At 37.7% G+C, this 21,476-nt stretch overlaps 4 protein-coding genes across 5 annotated transcripts; 2 read left to right on the forward strand and 2 right to left on the reverse strand.

Annotated features, from left to right (window-relative positions):
* Positions 1 to 929: 929 nt before the first annotated feature.
* LOC140016946 (lysine histidine transporter 2-like) lies at positions 930 to 5,069 on the forward strand. The gene is made up of 7 exons (XM_072071241.1): positions 930 to 1,217; positions 2,488 to 2,877; positions 3,173 to 3,566; positions 3,748 to 3,853; positions 4,097 to 4,188; positions 4,351 to 4,419; positions 4,555 to 5,069. The coding sequence occupies exons 1-7, from the start codon at positions 1,036 to 1,038 to the stop codon at positions 4,651 to 4,653; spliced, it is 1,332 nt and encodes a 443-aa protein (XP_071927342.1). The 5' UTR covers positions 930 to 1,035; the 3' UTR covers positions 4,654 to 5,069.
* An 812-nt stretch (positions 5,070 to 5,881) lies between these two features.
* LOC113717956 (uncharacterized) lies at positions 5,882 to 11,473 on the forward strand. Of its 2 annotated transcripts, XR_011823061.1 has the most exons (17): positions 5,882 to 6,161; positions 6,235 to 6,310; positions 6,648 to 6,773; positions 7,232 to 7,598; positions 7,679 to 7,774; positions 7,982 to 8,061; positions 8,511 to 8,586; positions 8,684 to 8,860; positions 9,097 to 9,201; positions 9,289 to 9,384; positions 9,477 to 9,569; positions 9,676 to 9,714; positions 9,811 to 9,852; positions 10,059 to 10,186; positions 10,309 to 10,435; positions 10,621 to 10,885; positions 10,978 to 11,473. XR_011823061.1 is itself a non-coding variant. In XM_027242815.2 (16 exons), exons 1-16 carry the CDS (start codon positions 6,086 to 6,088, stop codon positions 10,774 to 10,776), a joined length of 1,860 nt encoding a protein of 619 aa, XP_027098616.2. In that variant the 5' UTR covers positions 5,882 to 6,085; the 3' UTR covers positions 10,777 to 11,473. The 2 variants fall into 2 exon arrangements, 1 of the variants encoding a protein (XP_027098616.2); XM_027242815.2 differs by having other exon boundaries at positions 10,621 to 11,473.
* A 743-nt stretch (positions 11,474 to 12,216) lies between these two features.
* LOC140016811 (TLC domain-containing protein At5g14285-like) lies at positions 12,217 to 13,222 on the reverse strand. Its single transcript, XM_072070719.1, has one exon. It carries the CDS (start codon positions 13,080 to 13,082, stop codon positions 12,321 to 12,323), a length of 762 nt encoding a protein of 253 aa, XP_071926820.1. The 5' UTR covers positions 13,083 to 13,222; the 3' UTR covers positions 12,217 to 12,320.
* Positions 13,223 to 15,596: 2,374 nt separating this feature from the next.
* Positions 15,597 to 21,185, reverse strand: LOC113717964 (3-oxoacyl-[acyl-carrier-protein] reductase 4). Its single transcript, XM_027242830.2, has 12 exons — positions 21,045 to 21,185; positions 20,746 to 20,918; positions 19,632 to 19,774; positions 18,892 to 18,945; positions 18,027 to 18,107; positions 17,896 to 17,941; positions 17,722 to 17,816; positions 17,608 to 17,640; positions 17,083 to 17,217; positions 16,910 to 17,003; positions 16,184 to 16,266; positions 15,597 to 15,922 (listed from the first exon to the last, which is right to left on the reverse strand). The coding sequence occupies exons 2-12, from the start codon at positions 20,909 to 20,911 to the stop codon at positions 15,890 to 15,892; spliced, it is 963 nt and encodes a 320-aa protein (XP_027098631.1). The 5' UTR covers positions 20,912 to 20,918; positions 21,045 to 21,185; the 3' UTR covers positions 15,597 to 15,889.
* Between the last annotated feature and the right edge of the window lie 291 nt (positions 21,186 to 21,476).

Genomic DNA, 21,476 nt, shown 5'->3' on the forward strand with positions numbered 1-21,476 from the left:
TAGTCTTCTTTTTTTTTTTTTCAATTGCTTCAGTTCCTAATTAACATCATAAATGTTAAGGGTCTCAGATGAATGTAATGCACGAAATGTTTTTTTTTTTTTTTTTTTTTTTGTCTTTCATAAATGGTTGCTCGTCTAATGTCAATGTTAGGTTCAGATGACAAGCTTACTATTTTCTCCTTCATGAAGCCTCGTGGAAACGCAGTTTTGGCATCATAAGAACATGTCAAATGCAAGCTTCGTTCCATATAATTAAATGAAATCGACAGCCAATTGGCCACACACAGAACAAATTAAGATTTTGATCCATCTCGTTAACAATTTAATCAAGTTAAGAAAAGAGAATCTCAAAACATGAAATGCGCACCTCAGTAGATATTATTGTCCAATTCTCGCTAGGTAATTATGTTTTGGACCAAGTGTAATATGTAAACTATTTACATTATTGTTTTCTTTCGTCTAAGTACATTAATTAGTATTGCATTTTCCATAGATTTAGGCACGCATGACTCTTTTCTCTCTTCCTTTTTTTTTTTAAAAAAAAATATTTTGGAGAGACGCGCGCGCAAATATATATATATATATATATATATGAATGTATATATGTATGGGGGCTAAATTGATACGTTAATGATCATCGTAGAAGCATCAAACGCCATATCAGCCACACAAGTCAAACCAATGCTAAATTGGAGAATTTCGTGCATTTATAGTACTCTATTTTACAACACACAAAGCTCCCTCTGGTTGTCGAATATGCAGAAAATAAAGGCAAGCCGCCAACTCTCATGAGCGAATCTCTCTATGAACCAAATCAATTTTGGTAATCAAAGCCCTTCATATTCTACGTCCTTGACCAAGTATAAAAAGCCAGGTCTCTTCACCTACAAGGATTTACATCATTCTGTCGTTGAGTTGAGATATCTCATCTCAATTCCTTTTCATGCTCTCAGCCTGTTTCCTTCCCCAAAAATTTCTTGGACGTACTCCCTAATTAAGTGTATATCTACATTTGTTGTGTTCGGAAGGGGAAACATGACGACCCATAATCAACCACAGAATGATGCCAGAACCGCAGAAGAGAAAGCCATCGATGAATGGCTCCCAGTCACTTCTGAACGGAAAGCCACGTGGTGGTACTCGGCCTTTCACAATGTCACGGCCATGGTTGGAGCTGGGGTCCTCGGTCTCCCTTATGCCATGTCCGAACTCGGCTGGTATGTTAATTCTCAGCTGATTCTGGGCTAATCAATCATGCAAATACCTGCACCTAAAATGCTACTACACACTCGAGCAACACCTCTCAATGCTTAAATTAATAATGTAACATGCAAAATTCATGTTTCCTAGCCATCCCAATTGTTGGAAAGGTGGAATTAATGTCTAGGCCCCTTATCCTTTATCACTTCATTAATTTTAGACATAATTAATTTGGTTGTTGTACTTGTGATTCGTTGTGATTTGCGGGTTTTTGCTGGTATCTAATACCAAGTTTATCCTATGCGCGCCAGTTGCGTGCGTGGTTAAAGGTGAAACACAGAAGAATTATTGAAACCTGCTGCTAGATATGCTATTTTTTTTTGTGGCTTAATCAATTTGAAATTTATGTGATTTGATCGGATTTTTTTTTTTTTTTGAATTTTCTATCGTGTTAAGATTTAGTAATCCTTTTGTTTTCTTTCTATCGTGGACTAGTAAGACATGCTCTGTAGGTATTCTTTTCACGGAATAAGAATATAACCTATATATTTTGGTAGTTTCTTAATTGAAATCGCCATTTTTGTAATTGATAGCACAATGTCTTTAGCTTGTTCCAGATGACACCATTATTTTCGATACAATTTTCAATTCGCTATGGCGTGTTCAAATCATGCAAGTGACGGTTCATTACCTTTGCATGTATTGAAAATCCGCACATTGATTGTTTGGATTGCATTTTTCTGGACTTTTTGTAGAAAAATTATCGTTGCGCAATTCGATATATGTGAGGTAAAAGAGTGAATAAAAAATGTGTCTACGAAAAACGTAACAAAAGTTGCAATCTAAACGCACCCTTAATATTGGTCGGAGCTCTCAGTGATGCTTAGAGAATTGGGCTAATCTTTGGCAATTTATATTCAAGGACACCGTTTAAGATATGGGTCCTAAAATAGGACCAAATGCTGGCAATTTAATTTACAAGCAAATGATCCTAATTAAGGAAATAGCAAAAGATTTGTGGCACTATCTGGCTATTTGCATGGCATATCATAGAAAACGCAAGACAAACGGAAAAAGCAAACTAATGGCACAAGTTCAACCAGCATAGTTAATAAAGTTTTGAACCAATACATCATTTTTTTTGGGGGGGGGGGGGTTTCATGAACATATCTGTATCCTACCAATATCATCAATCAAACTTCACCAAATATATACTCTTCATTTGTTTTTCGAATACGTCGCATAATTGGTTGAAGTGAATGGTGTTAATGCTTTTGAAAAATGTAGGGGTCCTGGTGTAACCATAATGATTCTTTCATGGGTCATCACCTTGTACACCCTGTGGCAAATGGTGGAGATGCACGAGATGGTTCCTGGTAAGAGGTTTGATAGGTACCATGAGCTAGGTCAGCATGCATTTGGTGAAAAGCTCGGGCTTTGGATCGTCGTACCCCAACAAGTCGTGGTCGAAGTCAGTACATGCATTGTCTACATGGTTACCGGGGGAAAATCACTCAAGAAGTTCCATGATATTGTCTGTCCACCGCCCAAGTGCCAAGATATTAGGCTCACCTTCTTCATCATGATCTTTGCCTCCGTCCATTTTGTCATCTCTCATCTTCCCAACTTCCATTCCTTGTCCCTTATCTCCTTGTCCGCAGCTGTAATGTCCTTGAGGTAAATTCATCATCGACCTTTAAATTTCAAGTACATATGATCATGAGGTCAATTCTGATATATAAGTTATATTTTTGCTTCAACTTAATTCTTAGAGTCCATATATTCCCACCGCCCCCCCCCCCCCAACACACAACAAAAAAAAAATCTTCAGAAAGGTGGGCTATCTTTACAAGCCAGAATTCTTTTGCAAATGAACCTTGGAATAATTAATTTTTATTTTTTTTAATAAAAAATAGCTATGTTTGTAAGAATTTTATTTAATTAATTAATGACCCGATCATGGGTGGTGCAGTTACTCTACTATTGCTTGGGTGGCTTCAGTGACTAAGGGGCAAGAAGCGGATGTGAACTATGGTCCAAGAGAGACAAGTACAACTGCAATTACTCTCAGCTCTTTCAATGCTTTGGGAGATGTTGCCTTTGCCTTTGCAGGTCATAATGTGGTGTTGGAAATCCAAGCAACAATTCCTTCGACTCCTGATAAGCCTTCAAAGAAACCAATGTGGAGAGGAGTAATCCTTGCCTACTTGGTTGTTGCCTTGTGTTACTTCCCAGTTGCATTTTCCGGTTACTACTCCTTTGGGAATAAAGTTGATGACAACATTCTGGTTACCCTGCAAAAACCTTCATGGCTCATTGCCACTGCAAACATGTTCGTCGTGGTCCATGTCATAGGAAGCTATCAGGTTAATCCATTGTTTCTTCAAATTAAACATTCTCATTTGATTTCCTTGAATATGCATGTAATAAACTATCGATTGAGGTCTTTGTGGAAGGAAGAAGAAGAAGAGCAATGTTATTATTATCATTATTTTTTTTTGGGTCAAAGGTCTCTCTTAATTTGGTCGACTAATAAATTAAATGCAGGTATACGCCATGCCAGTTTTTGACATGCTTGAAACATTCTTGGTGAAGAAACTACGCTTCAAACCTTCGACTGTGCTTCGCTTTACCACTCGTACTATTTATGTTGGTAAGTGCACTCATTTGATATAGGTTGTTAAGTACTGTAAGTGTGCAGTGAAATGAGAAATCATCTCATGGTGCATTGTAGAGAAACACGTAAAGAAAATCTAATCCTAGCACTCACAATCTAGGGAATTGCATGCTTTTCACTAGTGTCATTGCTTGACCGATGTGTTTCGTTGTTTTTCTTTTAAATTTAACACTAATTCTTGGGATTATTCAACGACCTTGGACTTCCATCTCACTGCAGCTGTGACCATGTTCATTGCCATTGCCGTCCCCTTCTTTGGAGGCTTAATGGGATTCTTCGGTGGCCTTGCTTTGGCCCCAACAACGTACTATGTAAGTCAAGTCATTTGACCTCTTTCATGCCGTATTGCAATTTGCAACAGCACCTATATACCACTTCCCAACTTTTGCCAGTATTTCCATCTATCTATTTGTCAAAGTAGAATTGAACTGAACTCATTACTTTCCTTAATTTGTTTTTTGTGTTCTTGGTAGCTTCCCTGCATTATGTGGCTCGTTCTCTACAAACCAAAGAGGTTCGGCTTGTCTTGGTGTGCAAATTGGGTACGTTTTTAAGTCCAGATACTCGCATCAAATAGAGTACAACCTTATACTTCCTTATTTTTCTTGTGATCTCCTTTTGTCTTGACCTTCTCCTATTTGGCTAACTTAGACTGATTGATCTATGAACTATTTCAGGTCTGCATCGTAGTCGGCATTGTCCTGATGATCCTAGCACCTATTGGCGGTCTAAGGTCCATCATCCTATCAGCCAAGAACTACAAAATGTTCTCTTAAATAATGCCAATCTTCAAGTAGCCAAAGATCCAACAAAACAAAACCCTTTGCTTATTTGAGGTCAAAACCGATGATGATGAGGATTTCAACCGGAGTACCTTGCCCTTACTCCTGGTTGAAATGTTTATGGCTCTGTCGAGTGAGAGACAATGACAGTCGTCTGCTGAAGTCTGTTAATGGGGCAATCTCTTTCGTATGCATAGCTAGTCACAGTGAGTAGAAATGCAATTGTGTCGAAGAAATTATGGTGTGCATTTACGTAGTTTCATTTCTAGATTTGTTAAGGTTTCAGATGCATATAATGCATCGGCTTGTGTGTATATATACTGGTGAAAGGACAATATCGTGCTGTTGTAAATATGTGTCCGTGTATTGTTGTCTTTCAAGTTAATCAAAAGGAGTAATTTATTTATAAATGCATGGTCTCTTTTGTTGAAATTTATTTCGAGGCCGCTCCGATCCCTTCGTGCATAAAGGGGTCAAAAGAGGTGAGTCGAATGAATTTAGACGGATCGTAATTGAGTAATGGGTGTAATTAGATTAACTCATTTATATCCATTTAATAAATGGGTATGAATATGTCTAATCAGTCATTTATGAGTCACTTAAATTTTTTTTTTTTTATTTTTTCACATGTTGTTCGGTAAGAAATGAAGGTATTTTATTGTTACTAGATTGATAAGAAATTCAAGTTTATTTACTTAACACTCACTAAAAGTTAAATTTATATATATAATTATTTTTAGATGAGTATAAATGGGTGAGTCAAGCCAGCTCATTATCCAATTGGGTATTCATTTAGACCCATTCAAAATTAATAAGCGGATTTGGACAGGCTATTGGGTGAGTAGGTTTGGACGCATCAACATAATTGAATTGTAATTGATACTTCTACTCGTCCATCATATTTAAAGGTATTTCCTAAATGGTTATGTTCCTTGTGAACGTGAAAATTGAGCTGTTAAGTCTTTTGGCCTCACTAAACACCTCTAGATTTTTCTTAGCCTTAATTAAGCGGTCCATGCAAAAATCAGTAAGATCAAAGAAAACATACAAAAGAATTAGCCGAGTGAGGTGAAGTTCTTAGTTCAACATTCAGGAATGATTTGGGTTCAAATGTATCTAGTTGTTTGGCGTTTTAACAAACTTGAGAAAAGCCTATTTTGATGCAAAATCCCAATCAGGCTTGTAGTCTCATAAGGGCCGCCTTTTCTCGCCAATGGCCCAATCAAGTCAACCTCCCACATCCTGAATGGTACTCACGCAATAAAGGAAAATCACCAGGGGTATAAATGGCATAAGGAAATGCTCGTGCTCCACTACTCCATCTATTTGGAGGCAATCTTTTTCCCGCCATTATTAACCTTCAGAAAAAGAAAAAGAGCAAAACCCTCTGTTAAGTGTTAACCTCTGGTTGAAACCCTAATCCACCATGGAAGAAGAAATCAGAGCAGAGTTTGAGAAGGTCGGCTTCACCTTCGATGACGAAGAAGAGATTCTCAAGAAATGTAAGATTGTTTTGTTTTTAATTCTGAATTTATCCTAATTTGCTTCCAATCTTGAGTTTCTTTTGGTTTTCAGGTCTGACTTTTTGTATCGAGTACAAGCTGACCCCTTCGGATCTTGTTTCCAGCTGGGACGTTTTTTCTATCAACAGGTCAGAATTTATTATGAGATAAAAGGGAGTTTTTATGGGGTCAGAGAATTTAAGGAGATACGATTTCTTAAGGTTAAAGAAGGGGAGGTGTGGGGAGGAAGAACTGGAGACAGGGGAAGAGGGACAGTGACGATTGAACTCTCATGTGAAACACGAGAAAAAAAAATATGTACTTGTTGGAGTTTTTGCTTTTCCCAGTACATTCTAGTAGAAGCTGCTACAAAAATTCTTAGAAAAAAAAAAGTTGTTTTTTTTTGGGATTTAATTGAATGTCGGTTTGGTGTTAGGGACGTTTCATATCCAAAAGAGTGAATTCAGCGTATTTTTGCTGTTGCAGGGGGTTGGAATTAACGGTGCAAAGTGCCCATATGAGTGCATTCTTGCAGCAACTACAGAATGAACAACGAGATGCAATTATCAAGAAAGATCCTGGATTACATTTTTACTCTAATGATGTTGCTATGTGAGTTTCATGTATATTTTTGGTGATATATTTGAAGTTGTCATTTCTATTTCTTAATTCTTTAGATTCTTTTAATGCATAAACCATTCGTCCGTTAAACAAGGGAGAAAAGGAAAAAAAAAGTGTAAATCAAGGCTGTAAATCATTACTAATTCCTCATTTTTGCTGGGGTCTTGTTTGTATATATTGTCTCTGACTCTGTATAACTTGCACGAGTTGATTTCATGATTGGTGACTCAAGATTTCTAACATTATGCACTTTTCATATCCAGTCCAAAGAGCAAATAAGATGTCACGGATCATGAGAATCTCCATTTTAGTACTTATCTCTTGGGTCTGCAAGTTGATATGTAATAGTTGATTGAGGGACTGTTCCGTTCCTTCTTCTTGCCTGATTGAGTTTAAATAGGTCCTCCTTTTATGCCACAAGAGTGGATACATTGAAAGCTTGAATGTAGGCTAATGAATGATGAATATGAAGATACGAAAGAAGATGTTCTGCATAGCCCACAAGATCAGCCTCAAACACTGCAGAGAGAGCAATCTGATTCAGCTCAGAAGACAAATGGAAGCATTTTTGGCTCCCGAAAATTGTTAGAATCAGTGACACCTTTTGGGCAGAGAAAGAACAAGTTTGTGGTGCAATTCTCTCTTAATGAGCAATCTGCCACAGAGGCCATATGTGTTAAGCAAGAACATGATGACGAGAATTCAGAAGATGACATTATAAAGAGGGTGCAACCTAGCAAAAGGTGTTCTATAGTGATTAATGCTTCCCGGCCTGAGCCTGGTTGTAGATTTATGTATGATAGGATTGAACGCAAGGTAATCTAAGTTGTCACGGACTCATAATGTGCACAGCCTTCCCCATCGTGAGTTCCTTACTTTTTCTTATGGTCATTTAGTTTAGTTTCCTGGAAAATCGCATAAAAAGGCATGCAAGCAACATTGTGGAGACTGGGCTTTTTGAGGAACCAACGGACCCTACGGTTGCCTCCCAGGTAATATAGTGCTCCCTCTTGTATATATCCCCTTTTTCTGAGTCTGTTCATGTCAGTTGTTGGTCTTGATCAAACACAAAAGTATTTGAGGAATTACGGGATTTAAATTGAGATTACTACTGTAGCATTTTCCTTGTTGGTTTTCTAGATCCATGTCATTCTTGGATAGAAAGTAAACTTGCATTCATTTGATAAACCGTGTTTCAGAAAAGTCTATTTGCTGTTGGCATGATCTGCTGTGAAGAAGAAGGCCGTCTGAAGGAAAAGCCTATTTTGCTGCAAAGCAGGTAATGACTGTTAAACAAATTAGTATTGTTCATCTGCAGTTCCTGCAGAACATTCCACTGAAAGGAGAGGGTTGTTGGAGCTGAATCATTACTAGTTGATACGGTCAACATGTAAATCATATGAAGTAGACTTGTGTGCGTTTTGCTTGCTTGTGCAGGATTTGTGAGAACAAGCTTGAGATGCTTTTTGATGACATTATAAGACATTGCTTTCTTTGTTTAACTGCAATGACAAAGTATCATATATTTGTAGACTTCTGCGTTACTAACGTTTGCTCCATTACACCAAATAAAATTCTAGAATACACAATATTTTACCATATAAAATGGGTTAAACCCTCCAACTTAGAATGGAACTTTGATGTGTACATATCTGAAAAAGGTCCAGGAAGTTATATGTTATGTTTCCTAATATTTAACTGCTAAGATGTACTTCACAATTTTATTAGTGTCGAGCATTCTGGAGGACAACGTGTGCGCCTTGACTTGCAAAAGCTGGAGCAGTTTTCCATTTTCCCTGGACAGGTCAGGATGGATTAGGAGAAAATGCTTTTTCTAATACTACCAATAATAGTCATTTTAAGTTTACTGATAAAAAATCTCACGTAATGCATGTCTGCAGGTGGTTGGAGTGGAAGGGCATAATCCAAGTGGACATTGCTTGGTTGCATCAAAAATTATTGATTATGTTCCATTGTCAGTTTCGTCCAGTGAAAATTTGCATCCTCCTAAGAAACAAGCTTTGGATCAAACTGTTCAGTCCACAGACTCCTCTTGTCCTACACCAGAGCTATCACTGGTGGGTAAGCTTTTATTTCAAAGAAATGGAGTTGACAATGGTATATCTGGTTCAGAAGGACTGTGCAGCCAAGAACATTTTTTTCCCTTAAATGCTTAATTTTACATCAGAATTTTTTCTCATTCTAACTTTTCCTCGTTTGGCCAATGGATTATTGTTACTGGTAGCTTCTGTTTTCCAGTTTCTGAAAAATTGGAGTTACTAGTGCTTTCCTTAATAGCCTTGGTTTTTGGCAGATTATAGCAGCAGGGCCTTTCACGACAAGCGATAACTTGTTGTTTGAGCCTCTAGCAGAGCTTCTTGGATACGCAAGACGAAAGCAGCCTCAATTGCTTATACTGGTGATGCTTTCTTGTCAGCAATTTATTCACATCAAGACTCTGCATTCACTAGCATGTTTGATACTAACTTGATAAATCCTCTTGCAGCTAGGACCATTCATTGATGCTGATCATCCAGAGATAAAAAAAGGAACAATTGATAGGACATTTGATGATATGTTTTGCGTTGAGATTCTTGGAAGGGTACTGAATAATTAAGAAAAAAAAGCAAGCTAGTTTAGAAATATCAACTTCTGTTTCTTTCTCTTATTTCCTTATTGTAATTCATCTTGTAGCTTCAAGATTATGTTGAATGTATGGGCTCAACAGCAAGTGTGGTTCTTGCGCCATCAATCCGGGATGCCAATCATGACTTTGTATTCCCACAGGTATTACCTTTTCAATCTTATTCACGATATCTTATTTTCGATGTCTTATTTTTATCAGCTGTCATGTTCTGTTGAAGTTCACATCTGTCCTTTGTTGCTTTGGCAGCCCAAGTTTGATATTAACTCACTCAATCTCAACCATCAGGTGCAAGATCTTGGATATTGAATTCCTTCTACTTAAAGAATCGACTTACCATATTGATCATCTATGATAACTGATACACAAAACAAACTTATGCAGATACATAGCATCTCCAATCCAGGAACCTTTACTGCAAATGAGGTGGCCACATCTTGCCATTCTTATTCTTTTAAGTTAAAAATGCACGGTCGTCTCCATTGTTTGGGTCTCAACAATAGGCACAGGACTCTTTGTTCTTCAAGGACTCCTGTCAGATTGCTATTGACAGCAGCAGCAGCACTATTAGTGAATTGCATAAGACCAACGAATTCAGTTCTGAGTTTTTCTTGATCAATTTTGATGTTCAGGTCAAATTGGCTTGCTGCACAGTTGATATTCTAAAACACCTTAGTGCGGAGGAGATTTCAAGAAATCCTCAGGGAGGTTCTAAGCAACGCCTGACAACTCTTTCAAATCACATACTGAACCAGCGGAGGCAAGTTTGATTGTTAACTAATGATTTTTCGTGGAACTTGCCATGCATGGTTCTAGTGCTTCAAAAATAGGGAGTGATTCCAAATTTTTATTTTTGATCTATTTCTACCCTTGATGGAGCAGCTTTTATCCTCTATATCCACCTGCTGAAGGCATCCCCTTGGACTCTTCTCTTGCACCTGAAGCACTCCACATCTCATCTATTCCAGATATTCTCATTCTACCTTCAGACTTGGCTCACTTTGTGCGGGTAGCTTCGCTCATCCCTTTAACGAGATTTACAGAAATTCAACAAATTCTGATTGAACTAAAGATAACGTGAGGTTACAAATTCAGTTTTTTCCGTGATTCATCATGGAAGGGACAAGTGATGCAAGTATATTAGGTGAAGGGGAAGAAAATTAGGCATATAACTGTCAATTTTGGATTCAACAGGTAATATCGTTGAGGAAAATAAGTGGAGGAGAAGAAGTCAAGTGCGTGTGTGTCAATCCAGGGAGGCTGGCCAGGGGCGAAGGAGGAGGTTTCTTTGTAGAGCTTAGCTACCGTGGAACCCCTGATTCAACTACTGCTTCAGTTATTCGTATATAGACTTGCAGCGGACGCTTTATATGGACATATTTTCTTTCCGTTGAGTTCTCCGGTGTCAGTAGAAAGGTCTTCGTGAGTTCAAGCGGCCATGGGAAATGGTGGTGTCAATGTAAGCAATTTGTGATGAACTAGGAAATTAAAGTGCCATTGTGTTGATCAACTGAGCATCGTGTTGTGATGATCTTGACGATGTTGTCTTAGGTTGAAGCACACGTCGGGATGGGATTAGAAGCCTGGGCAGTCGAGTTGCAGCACTCGGGACTTTTGAGTTGTCGACTTGTGTAAATTATATGGGTTTAGTTTAACATGCTGCTGCCTAGATTTCCTTTTAACTGGTTGTCTCTGGCAACCGGGAAATTATTATAGCTACATGTTTCTTGCTCACTCTTATTAGTCTTAGCTGGGTGAGGAGGCGGCGGTCCATTCTCGAGTTCATATTCATCGTGCAAGTAAATTACTACAAAACAGTACTGAAATCTCTTGTCTGCTTGTTTATTATAGAGTACTACTTGGTGGCTTATTCATACGTCATCATAAATAGTTTGTTTTTCTGTAGCTGTCCCTTGGCTGCCTGGTCCCGGCGGGTCCCTCTGTGCCTCAAAAGTCTCAACCCCTCTAGTCCGTGTTTACGCAGATGCCTTTTTCGATGGTCCGAAGTCCAATACGGCTTTTTTTTTTTTTTTTTTTTTAAAAAATTTTCAACGTTGCAGTCGAATAAGCAGTAACGTTTTTACCTTCTTAACCTCAAGCACCGTCAAATCATGATCCCTCCTCCTCCTCCTGTGTCTGCCTGTAATGGTGATATCAATAGTCTCTTCACATATGCCTCTTTACTGCGCTGCTTCTTGTTCACAATATGCAAATCTAATCTAGGGTGCTCCTTTTTGACTTTTTCGACCGCATAAACGTGCCCTCTTTTTGATCTCAATCTATTATTGCAATGGATGATGGAGTTGGCAAGTTCACTACTTCACTAGCTAGCGGGTTGAAATATTTTTACTCAAGGCGCATGAACGAATTGTGCAGCCCATCCCATAAAATTGAACAAATTGTAATTACTCAACGCGACCCTTCCATCAATAGCAAGTTTCTTTTTTTTTTTTTTTTTGATAATAAAGAAGCCATGGTAATTACAATGCCAATAGTCGTGGTAATTAGACGCCAATAATTTAAGAGTGATTCATGATTCAGTTGCCAATATTTTGACTACCACCAAATACCAAACTACTACTACATATTGAAAAGCTAGCATCCAAGTTAGGTTAGGTTAGGTTGTTTACTTCTTTCTGGGGCCAACAGAGGTCGGGGGAGATTATCAAACAAGTACTGACTATCGTTTATGAGAGAAGAATCTTAGGCGGCGGATGCCCGAGGGTGTTATAGTAGGATCCCGAGCCACTGAATTGTTTTTTCTACAATAGCAGACGGAAAAAAGCAAAAGAAAATAAATGAAAAGTCATATAATAAGGAAATTTTCCCTTTTCCTACAGCAACAAGAACCCAGTAGTAATTTTGGTTCTAAATTCCTAAGCATCATTACCCCCCTACGTGACTTTTTTCAGCAAATTAGCTCTTGTTTTATACAACCCAATCCAAAGATTAAGAACCCACAGTATGCTTACCCAGATGGCTGTTACAATCACAACGATCCAAGAAATCCAAGCCCACTTGGGCATCGAACCATCGGCTGCTCCGCTTACAAAAGCTGCCCCCATCTTGAGCGTATAAAGAGGTCCAAGAATCCCTCTGACGGCTGAATAGAAAGTGAAAAAGTAGGGTGACAGGAACTCGTAATATCTTGCAGCCTCGGGTGAATCCACTCTTCTGAATCTGGCTAAGCTCCAGGTATTCTGACACGGGCTTGTGATTTCAGCCAGAACAAGAAGCCCAAGAATTGAAACTGCACCGTGATGAACAATATATCTACAAGTTGCCAAAACATAGAGGGTAGCCAGGTGATGAGCTATGAACAGAACATCTTTTGGGATGAAAATCACGTAGTGTAAAAGGTCAATTATGAAATAACCCATGCTGAATTCAAGAACCAAATCGTGAAAAGATGTATTCTGAGCTGGAAAATCAAGTGGGAACAAATTCTTCTGTGATTTGATCAACGAGGAGATGGCCAAGATTACAGCAGGTAAGCCGTGGAACAAAGAGATAAAACAACTTGAAGCTTCATATCTGGCTGAACCCCACTTCTTCAATACTACGAAATATCCAAAGCAATAGATAGCAGAGAACATCAAAGTGAATGAAACAAGAGGGGAGTTAAAGGGGAAAAGGGATTCAATCTCCATAGCCATAGTCCTTGTGGAAGAGAAAGGATAGGCTGATGATGACGATGACCAGACAAAAATAGTGTGTATGATGGATGTACCTTGCGTTTAAGCTAAGAAAAAGTATTCCATCTGGTTTTTACGGCTTCTTGTTTCTGATAAAAAACCAGTGTCAAATCAATTGTTAACGTGATTTTTTTTTTTTTTTTTATTGTCGAACACAAATAGACCACGTGTCCAACTGGGTGCTGATACACCCATTGAAATTTTTTTAAAAAAATCTGAATTTTTAGAATGCAATCGAAGATTTTGATTCCTTCATTTACATCCAAATAGAGCCCCAAAACTCTTTTGATTGCCAACGTAAATCTCACACGTTATACCTTGTGCTGACAGCATATTCTCGTCCCAAATGAAAGCAAGCAATCGCAGACACCTATGAATCAGGGGAAATGTTAATAAGGCTTTACGTTCCACGATTTGTAGAGGATTTGCTGTGTGATTTAGACCAAATTGTAATTATCCTGGTCCCGGTGGCCAATGGCTTCCGTATAACCGTATGCATGCCATTCTCATACGTTATGTTATTGGCACGAAATGACGTTGCTTCCGCCGTGGACATGAATATCTATTTTAAAAAACTTGTTACGATAGTCAAAAAGTTTTCTTAATCGGAACTAGTAGAAGAAAATGTTTCCCTTATTTTACTTTTTTTTTTTTTTTGAGCGAATCGGGTCTTTGAACTATCCTAAGAAGACCACGTTAGCAAGAAACCCATAAACATAACCACCAGCTCTTGGGCTGGTGGCCACCACCAAGCCCTTAAAATTTTGGTGGGGTGAACTTGTCTCCCATTAAAATGTCACTCTTGTGGCTTTGTTTAGTGCATCTATCTGGTTCGGTGATGGTTCTGTCCCCATCGATCCCCCATAGATTTAGTTGAGCCTCTCCTAGTTAGAGTAGGGATGATAATTAACAAAAAAAAAAAAAAAGAAACCCATAAACACCAGCCCTCTTTTTTCCTCCCTCAGAACCAAATAATAAAAGGTTGTTTCAACTTTGTATTTATGTTAACGGAGTACTCTCGAGCTAAACATGATTTTACCAGAAGCATTATGTTTATTGCTTGTGGATTACCCAAAAGAATACAAAAGGGCTTATTTTTCAGCTATTGTAGGGCTTATTTTCCATTTTTTTCCATAAAAAAGAGGTTTTGAATCTAAAACTCCTAATTTACAATCTTTCTCATCTTATTACTTAATTCAACTTTTCTTCGAGAATGTATTTTTCTGCTGATTATGATTTGTGATGAAAGTCAAATAAGCATTTAGGTATTTAAATCTCTATAAACTTCGCATGAATTATAGATTAAAACACTTTAAGTATGTTTAGATAGTAAGATTTTCTTAGATATTATTTTGCTTATATCACAAATACATTTTTCAATCAATTTTTTATTTTTTTAACAACTTTTTTATCTTACATATATCATATCACAAAAAGTATTATAATAATTAATTTAAATAATATTTCAAATAATCTCCTATATTATTTTTTTTATTAGAATAGTGAAACATCACTGAATTCTCATTAAAATGTCTACTTCCACTATTCTTAGTGCTGCTGTCCAACCATTTTACTTCTCCTTGTGCTTTTCTAGGAACCCTGTAAGATGAAATGTCACTCCAAGGGCCTTTGTTGTTGTATTTTAATATAAACTTAATCTACCCATTGTTGGTGACCAAAGTTCACTGGCCACTAGGGCCACTAGGATGGGATTCGAACCTCACTCACGGTTTAAAAAAAAAATCTAAAAGAGGTGTTGGTCACCAGTAGATTGGGGGTTCAAAGTTCAAACCTTCTTAACTGTAGTAAAAAATTCTAAAAAAGGTGTCAGAGCACTCTTTTGTTATCAAAAAAAAAAAAAAAAACTATTGTTGGTGACTTGCAACTTACAAGCAGTAGGTGCCACAGTACTAATTTACAAGCCATCCCTCGCTTCTCCTAACTGCTCGAACTATAACATGCACAAATGCATGCTTCAAAACAAAAAATAAATGCACAAATGCGCCCTGTTCGATGATGACCTTTTGACCCAAAAAAAATGAGTCTTTTCAGAATGCATTATTTGGAAAAGAAATTTTGTTTCTTTATCCATTTTTCCCCCTTAAACACCTTCTCGGACCACCTTTTATTTAAATACATTACCATCACACAAAATAGTTAATAACCCTTAAAAAGTGCAGCATTTTGTATGTGGAGACAGATTCCCGTCGATCCACTTCCCTTGAATGCCGATTTGCCCAATTTTCTCCACCATTTTATTGTCCCCGGAACAAGTGCGCTTTATAAAATAACGACTATCACATTCATGCACTAGGGATTACGCTGAAGTGCAAGAATTAGTAGGATGAACTGAATTTTACAGGCTGCCAAGGCTTTTTTCTTTTTCTTTTTCTTTTTTTAAAAAAAAAAACAACCCATCAACGTTCTTAATTCATACTTCCCTGATTTTAAAATCCTAACATACTGCCAAAGATATAACGAGTACAAGTTTTTTTTTTTTACTCCGAAAATACAGCACCGAGCTTAAGCTACAAATTCCAGGAGCTAGTAAAGGGAATTGTCCCCATATGACAAACTGAACCCGTGAATCAACAATACATCCGAAACGCCAAGCTACGTTATTCTACAACTAACTCGGGCAAAAACACCATACGATGACGTAACCAGTTTGGTCCAAGGATTAAGTTATGGCATGCGATATTCATCTCTGAAACAGGTTTACAGATGGCCAGAAACCAAGACAGCAGGAGGGAGTCATAAAAGGCATCTTACATTACCATGCCCCCATCAATGGTGAAAACCTGCAGAATGAGAACATATGAGTCGAGGGAAGATACGCTTAACAGTCAAGGAGTAAAAAGGGGTCTCAGCAAGACAACTAATATGTATAAATGCTGTAGCTCAGGTAAATGTACAGTTGACATAAATGATAAACAGGAAAACAAGACTGCAGCATTTTTGGATAAAAATGGCAGTAAATGTAGGATGTAAAGCCTCCACGACACAAACACAACATGCATTATCAGAAACAAATATCAAATGAGATCACAATCGAGGTTTACCTGTCCTGTGATATAACTGGCTGCAGGACTCAAGGCCAAGAATTCCACCAACCCAGCAACTTCCTCTGGTTGGCCATATCTCCCTGAGATCACCCAGTTATCAGATATGACTTCACCAAATAATTGAAATTATTTTACCACATATTGATGAATAGGCAATGTCATCAACAACCTTAGAACTAAAAGAGATATATTTAACTGACAAACATCATACGTGATCATCAACATCAATTCAATTAGTTGAGTAAGTTACTGCTCAACAGAAAAGGATTTTGACATAGCATTGATGAATGAGCAAAAGACTTTGAAATGCTTCCTTTGGATCATTTGCACGATTTCTTCCAACATCTGTTGGAAGTTTTTCTATTTTCAGTCACCCGTCAACAGTCTATCCCCTGCCTCCATGAAAGGAAGGCAAAGTAGTCTTTCCTGTGTTTGTGGCCACATGCCTGCTTGTACCAGTAAGAAGTACTGGAAAATACTGAGAATATAAGATGCCCTAACAAGAAGATGATTTCCTGTGTTTGTGGATGATTATTTACTGTAGAAGAAAGACAAATGCACCTAAAATATAGACAGACAATAACATGCGGATTATGGAAGAAACAAAAGTCATATGTCCAAGTAGAACTTCAAAAGGATGAAAAGCAGCAGATGTAACAAAAATTGTTTTTGGCATCTAATGAGGAGAGAGAGAGAGAGATCAGCACAAAATCAATAAATTACCTAATGGGATAGTCTCCAAAATTTTTTTCTCAATGTCTCCTCCAAGCTTGGCAGTCATATCAGATGCAATGAAACCGGGAGCAACAGCATTCACCTGTGAGCGAAATAACTTATCATCAGAAACTTAGCATTTCCCAGTCATTATTGATTCAGGTTGCAACAGCAGAACTCACATTGATATTTCTGCTTGCATATTCCTTTGCAACAGATTTTGTCAGGCCAATTACCCCAGCTTTTGCAGCACTGTAATTGGCCTGTCCAATATTACCAACAAGGCCAACAACTGATGCTATGTTAATTATCCTTCCCTGCAACCAGCAGCCAGGTGGCATCAATGCAAAGGAATCTGTAACTATTGGATGATTAATTGACAAAAAAATAGCATACTAGAATTACAAAACTGGAACACTCAACAAGTTAGTGGAAGGTTGTTACAAAGCTAATCCTCCTCAACTCCGTGTAGTCTTCCATTGTCACAGTGCAGATATATCTCAAACTAAGCAGATCTAGATTTTCCTTATCTCATGCCAATAAAGAGAATGCGACAGGAAAACCAGAGGGGAACGGAAGTGTAAGAAAAGGGTCAGCATGAGGATGAAGAATAGAGAAAGAGGAACCAGCTGAGCTTCCTACATAGACATTCATGCTACAAACAAAAAAGAAAACTAAAATGATTGGAAACTTTCAGCTGAGAATACCTTTTTCTTCTTCATCATTAGCTTAGCTGCAGCCTGCAGAAGGAAAGAGTGTTAGATCAATAGATAAGTTCTACCATCCACTGTGCATAAGGCAAGAGCTTTTCAGAAGCAGACCTGTGTACAAAGGAATACTCCTGTGAGATTTAGATCAATAACCTCCTGCCACTGAGCAGTCTTCATTCTCATCAATAAACCATCACGTGTAATACCTGAAATTGTAGCATGCCTTTTAGTACTGTATAAATTGTCTATTCGATGTGCTCTAGAGTAGTTCAAGATTTTATCAACCTGCATTGTTTATCAAGATATCTACTGTTCCCCATGCATCAACTGCCTGCACTTTCAGCAGTCACCTACAATTAGCTAAAAACCTTTTGCAAGCAAGAAAACCAGCTAAAATGACTTAATTGTAGAATTACCGTTTTGATCATAGATTCTACATCTGCTTCCTTCGAAACATCCCCACCAAAAGTCAGTGCCTGACCCCCACATGTCTCAATCTGGAAAAAAAAGAGGTATGGCAGAAAATTATCAATGCTAACTATTAACACCACGATGTACTAAAATGATAACAGGTAAATGAACAAAAGTGAACAATGTCAACTAATATGAACCAGTGATGTTGTGGTGGCAATAATTATCCTATACCACAATTCACCAAAATCAAATTTTGTCTAGCAAATAAGTACATTTCAAGAGCATATACACAAGGAAATTGCAGTATATCCTCATCAGTAAAACTACATTTCACGTGCATGTTAATCAGGGTCCAGGTTACTGATCTTCACATTTGCACCATCAATTTCATTCAGAAGGGAAAAGGGCAACCAGAGCATCCGGTTGTAAGCATGTGATATATTTTTACTGTTAAGAAGTGCTGACTCCATTTCAAGTTGAATGTGTTTGGTCCTAGTTTAACCGGCCCCCAGAGTATAAGTAAACCTTCATAAAGTGCTACATTTAAGAATTCAAAACTCCAGAGTTTAGCCCAAAAATGGTAGACCAACCAGATTCACATGCGAGAGAAATAGAAAACATAGGAAGTGTTAATTTTTTCCAATCCTCCCGAAACTTTGTCTGATAAATCCAGGACATTCTGTAAGAAAAAGAGAAGGTAGCTTTCCCCAGTAAAGTATGGTATGTAGAAAGAAACAACTAACAGTATACTGAAGGAAGCGGGAGTAATGGAAAGTGGAAACTACATTCACCAGCAATCCATAAAATACATATTTATTCTCTGTAAGATATATTACTTTCAGAAAATTATGTAGAGAGCATAAGAACCTCTTTGCAAACATCCTCTGCCTCCTTTGATGACCTTGCATAATTAACCAGAACCTGTAGTAAATGGTGACAGAAAAGTTTTTTACTGAAGGCAAAATACAGTACAGTGTATGCTGTGAGGCATATCTTTCATACAAAATAATAAGTCTCCAAGATGGCTTAGGAGCAAGATTAGTTCAAAATTGACCAACTAAATCCACATTTATCTGTTTAAACAGGAGACCATTTATAAGAGCTACATTGCCTTTTCTTTCTCAAATTGCATCTTTTTGCTGAAAACATCAATAGAATACTAGAGTCGTTATTGCTGAAAATGACCTCCCACTGGGAAAAACTACTCCCACAAATTGAGCTTTCTTTAGCTTTAGATACTTCTCAGTGTAAACAAGTGTTAATTCACATGTATATAGTTATCGGGTATTCTCAAAAGACTCTCTGCAAGAAACAGTTCAAATAGGAGGAAAGTCTTGGCAACTAAATGAACAGAAAAGTAAAACCTACATGTCCACTCAGCTGTGTTGAAATAGTTCCAAGACAAATGGAGTACCACCTTACCAACGGTTCTTTCGCCAGGAAAAAATCCAAATATTCCATTCAACTAAGCATGTGAAGTTATATCGGAAATAACCATCAGCATGTAACTAGAGATAATACATACTGTAGCCTCTCTAGCCTAGTGGTGCTATTTGGATGGCATCATAGCAAAGTTACATAATCAAAGTGAATAAATATCAGCTCACCTTACACCCAGCTTTTCCCAGCCCTAATGCAATTGCTTTGCCAATTCCTCTAGAGGCTCCAGTGACAATGACAACAGGGGATTCCAGCTTCTGTGCAGCTTCAACACCTGATTGTTCAACAGTAGCAACTTGGGCTTTTATGCCTGCACAAACAATTATACCAATAAGTACCTGCAAATTAGTGATGCACTTAATGGATGCCGTCAACAAGCTGATAAAGCAGAACACTTGTGTCTCTATTTCATCCCCCCCCCCAACCTTATTTTTATTCTTATTATTATTGTTATTTGCATTGCAAACAAAGACACCTAATAATGAATGATGTTTACTTTCCACAGTGCTCACCCCCATCAATTCTAGTAACTAATTTGTCAAGAAACTCCAGTCACTTAAATATTTATCCACCCATTAAAAGAATTGCTGTATTTCCTACTACATCATCTGTGCATTCAAACAAGCACTTTTCTCAAGCATTTCTGTATGATAATTTGTTCGCAAACTTATTTCTATCACCACACATTTGGTCATTTTCTCTGACTTCACAGTTGAAACAATTAAAACAATTCACATTGCACACACTTTTTAGCTCCAGATGCAAACATATCTCTTGGTTTTTTCTAAACATTATTCCATAACAATTTAAGTTTGGAAAGTTATTGATGATCATCACTAAAATTCTTCTAGCTTTCTTAAGATCTTCTCTTTCAATAATTTTTCTATTTCTCCAAATATAAGCGCGTGCACAAACATAATCGCAACATATTTGAGGTTTCTAGACGGGCAAAAATGGACAAAACATTAGATTCTCCAATAGATTATGCTACTTTACCCCTCCATCTATCTGTATCTCCTTTAAAATCTCCCCCCCCCCGCCTCTACATTAATATACGGCTATAGACTCTCCACAAACGCCAAAACATACAAACATAAAATCAGAGGCCTGTTGAGATCATAATTCAAATTGTCTAATTTACATTAATTTGACATGTATCTTCGCTAAAATCTACTCTCACTAAATTAAGCCTGTATATAGTTCGTCCACACAAACATACACAAAAGCATAGAGGCATATGCGCGTAACAGAAAACAAAGAATAAAATTTCAAAGAGTTAACCGGAGGAAACGAAGGAGCTGATGGATCTGCATTGCGAGCTTAAGGAATGTCGGAGCTGAAGCGGAGATGAAAGCTGCTTAAAATGAGCGAACTTTCGGTCAGAAATTCCGCCGGTGGCGGCGGACTTAAAGGCGAGAACAGCCGATCCAGCGGCGGAAGCAGCCATAAGATTTCTGCGAATTGGAGAAATCGAAGAGAGAGAGAAACGAGAAGAAACGATGGTGGTTAAGTTCGCCACTGAGAATGAATGAGAGAAGGAACGCACTAAAATGGTGTGGTTTATATAGTAAGTACTGTACAAGTAAAGCTTTGATTTTTAATGTTCTGCTTCGAAATTTCCGAAGATACAACAGAGCCCCGGCGCGAGTAGTGACTGAAGAGTCAGTAGGGGCGATACGTACAAAGGCTCCCTCGGTGTTGGTGGGTGTTTTCTTTTCTCGGTGCGCCTATACATTTAGCACCTTTTTCCAACTTCTTTCTTTTCATTTTATAGTATTCCTTTTTCTTTTTTTTTTTTGTCGTTATTTTATTTTAGACATTGGTTGTTCAGTTTTTTTTTTTTTTGGGGGGGGGGGGGATTAAAGTATTCTACAAAAATTTGTGTCTTCTTTGAGAAATCAAATTATTTCCAAAGAATTCCTATAAGCAGAATCTTACAATTAGTATATAAACAAAAAATTGGATTTGATAACAATGAGTGTATTTGAATTGTCAATTATTCCATTTTATTT

Source organism: Coffea arabica, chromosome 11c (genome assembly GCF_036785885.1).
Source record: "Coffea arabica cultivar ET-39 chromosome 11c, Coffea Arabica ET-39 HiFi, whole genome shotgun sequence".
Taxonomy (NCBI): domain Eukaryota; kingdom Viridiplantae; phylum Streptophyta; class Magnoliopsida; order Gentianales; family Rubiaceae; genus Coffea; species Coffea arabica.

Excerpts from the sequence above, each read along its gene's own strand:
- LOC140016946 (XM_072071241.1), top strand. The coding sequence starts at position 1,036 with ATGACGACCCATAATCAACCACAGAATGATGCCAGAACCGCAGAAGAG. Across the intron at positions 3,567-3,747 it reads ATGTCATAGGAAGCTATCAG|GTATACGCCATGCCAGTTTT; the intron begins GTTAATCCATTG and ends AATTAAATGCAG. Across the intron at positions 4,189-4,350 it reads TGGCCCCAACAACGTACTAT|CTTCCCTGCATTATGTGGCT; the intron begins GTAAGTCAAGTC and ends TGTTCTTGGTAG.
- LOC113717956 (XM_027242815.2), top strand. The coding sequence starts at position 6,086 with ATGGAAGAAGAAATCAGAGCAGAGTTTGAGAAGGTCGGCTTCACCTTC. Across the intron at positions 7,775-7,981 it reads ACCCTACGGTTGCCTCCCAG|AAAAGTCTATTTGCTGTTGG; the intron begins GTAATATAGTGC and ends ACCGTGTTTCAG. Across the intron at positions 8,861-9,096 it reads CTACACCAGAGCTATCACTG|ATTATAGCAGCAGGGCCTTT; the intron begins GTGGGTAAGCTT and ends GGTTTTTGGCAG.
- LOC113717964 (XM_027242830.2), bottom strand. The coding sequence starts at position 20,911 with ATGGCTGCTTCCGCCGCTGGATCGGCTGTTCTCGCCTTTAAGTCCGCC. Across the intron at positions 17,942-18,026 it reads TAGAATCTATGATCAAAACG|GCAGTTGATGCATGGGGAAC; the intron begins GTAATTCTACAA and ends CTGAAAGTGCAG. Across the intron at positions 16,267-16,909 it reads TTTGGAGACTATCCCATTAG|GGAGATATGGCCAACCAGAG; the intron begins GTAATTTATTGA and ends GGGTGATCTCAG.
- LOC140016811 (XM_072070719.1), bottom strand. The coding sequence starts at position 13,082 with ATGGCTATGGAGATTGAATCCCTTTTCCCCTTTAACTCCCCTCTTGTT.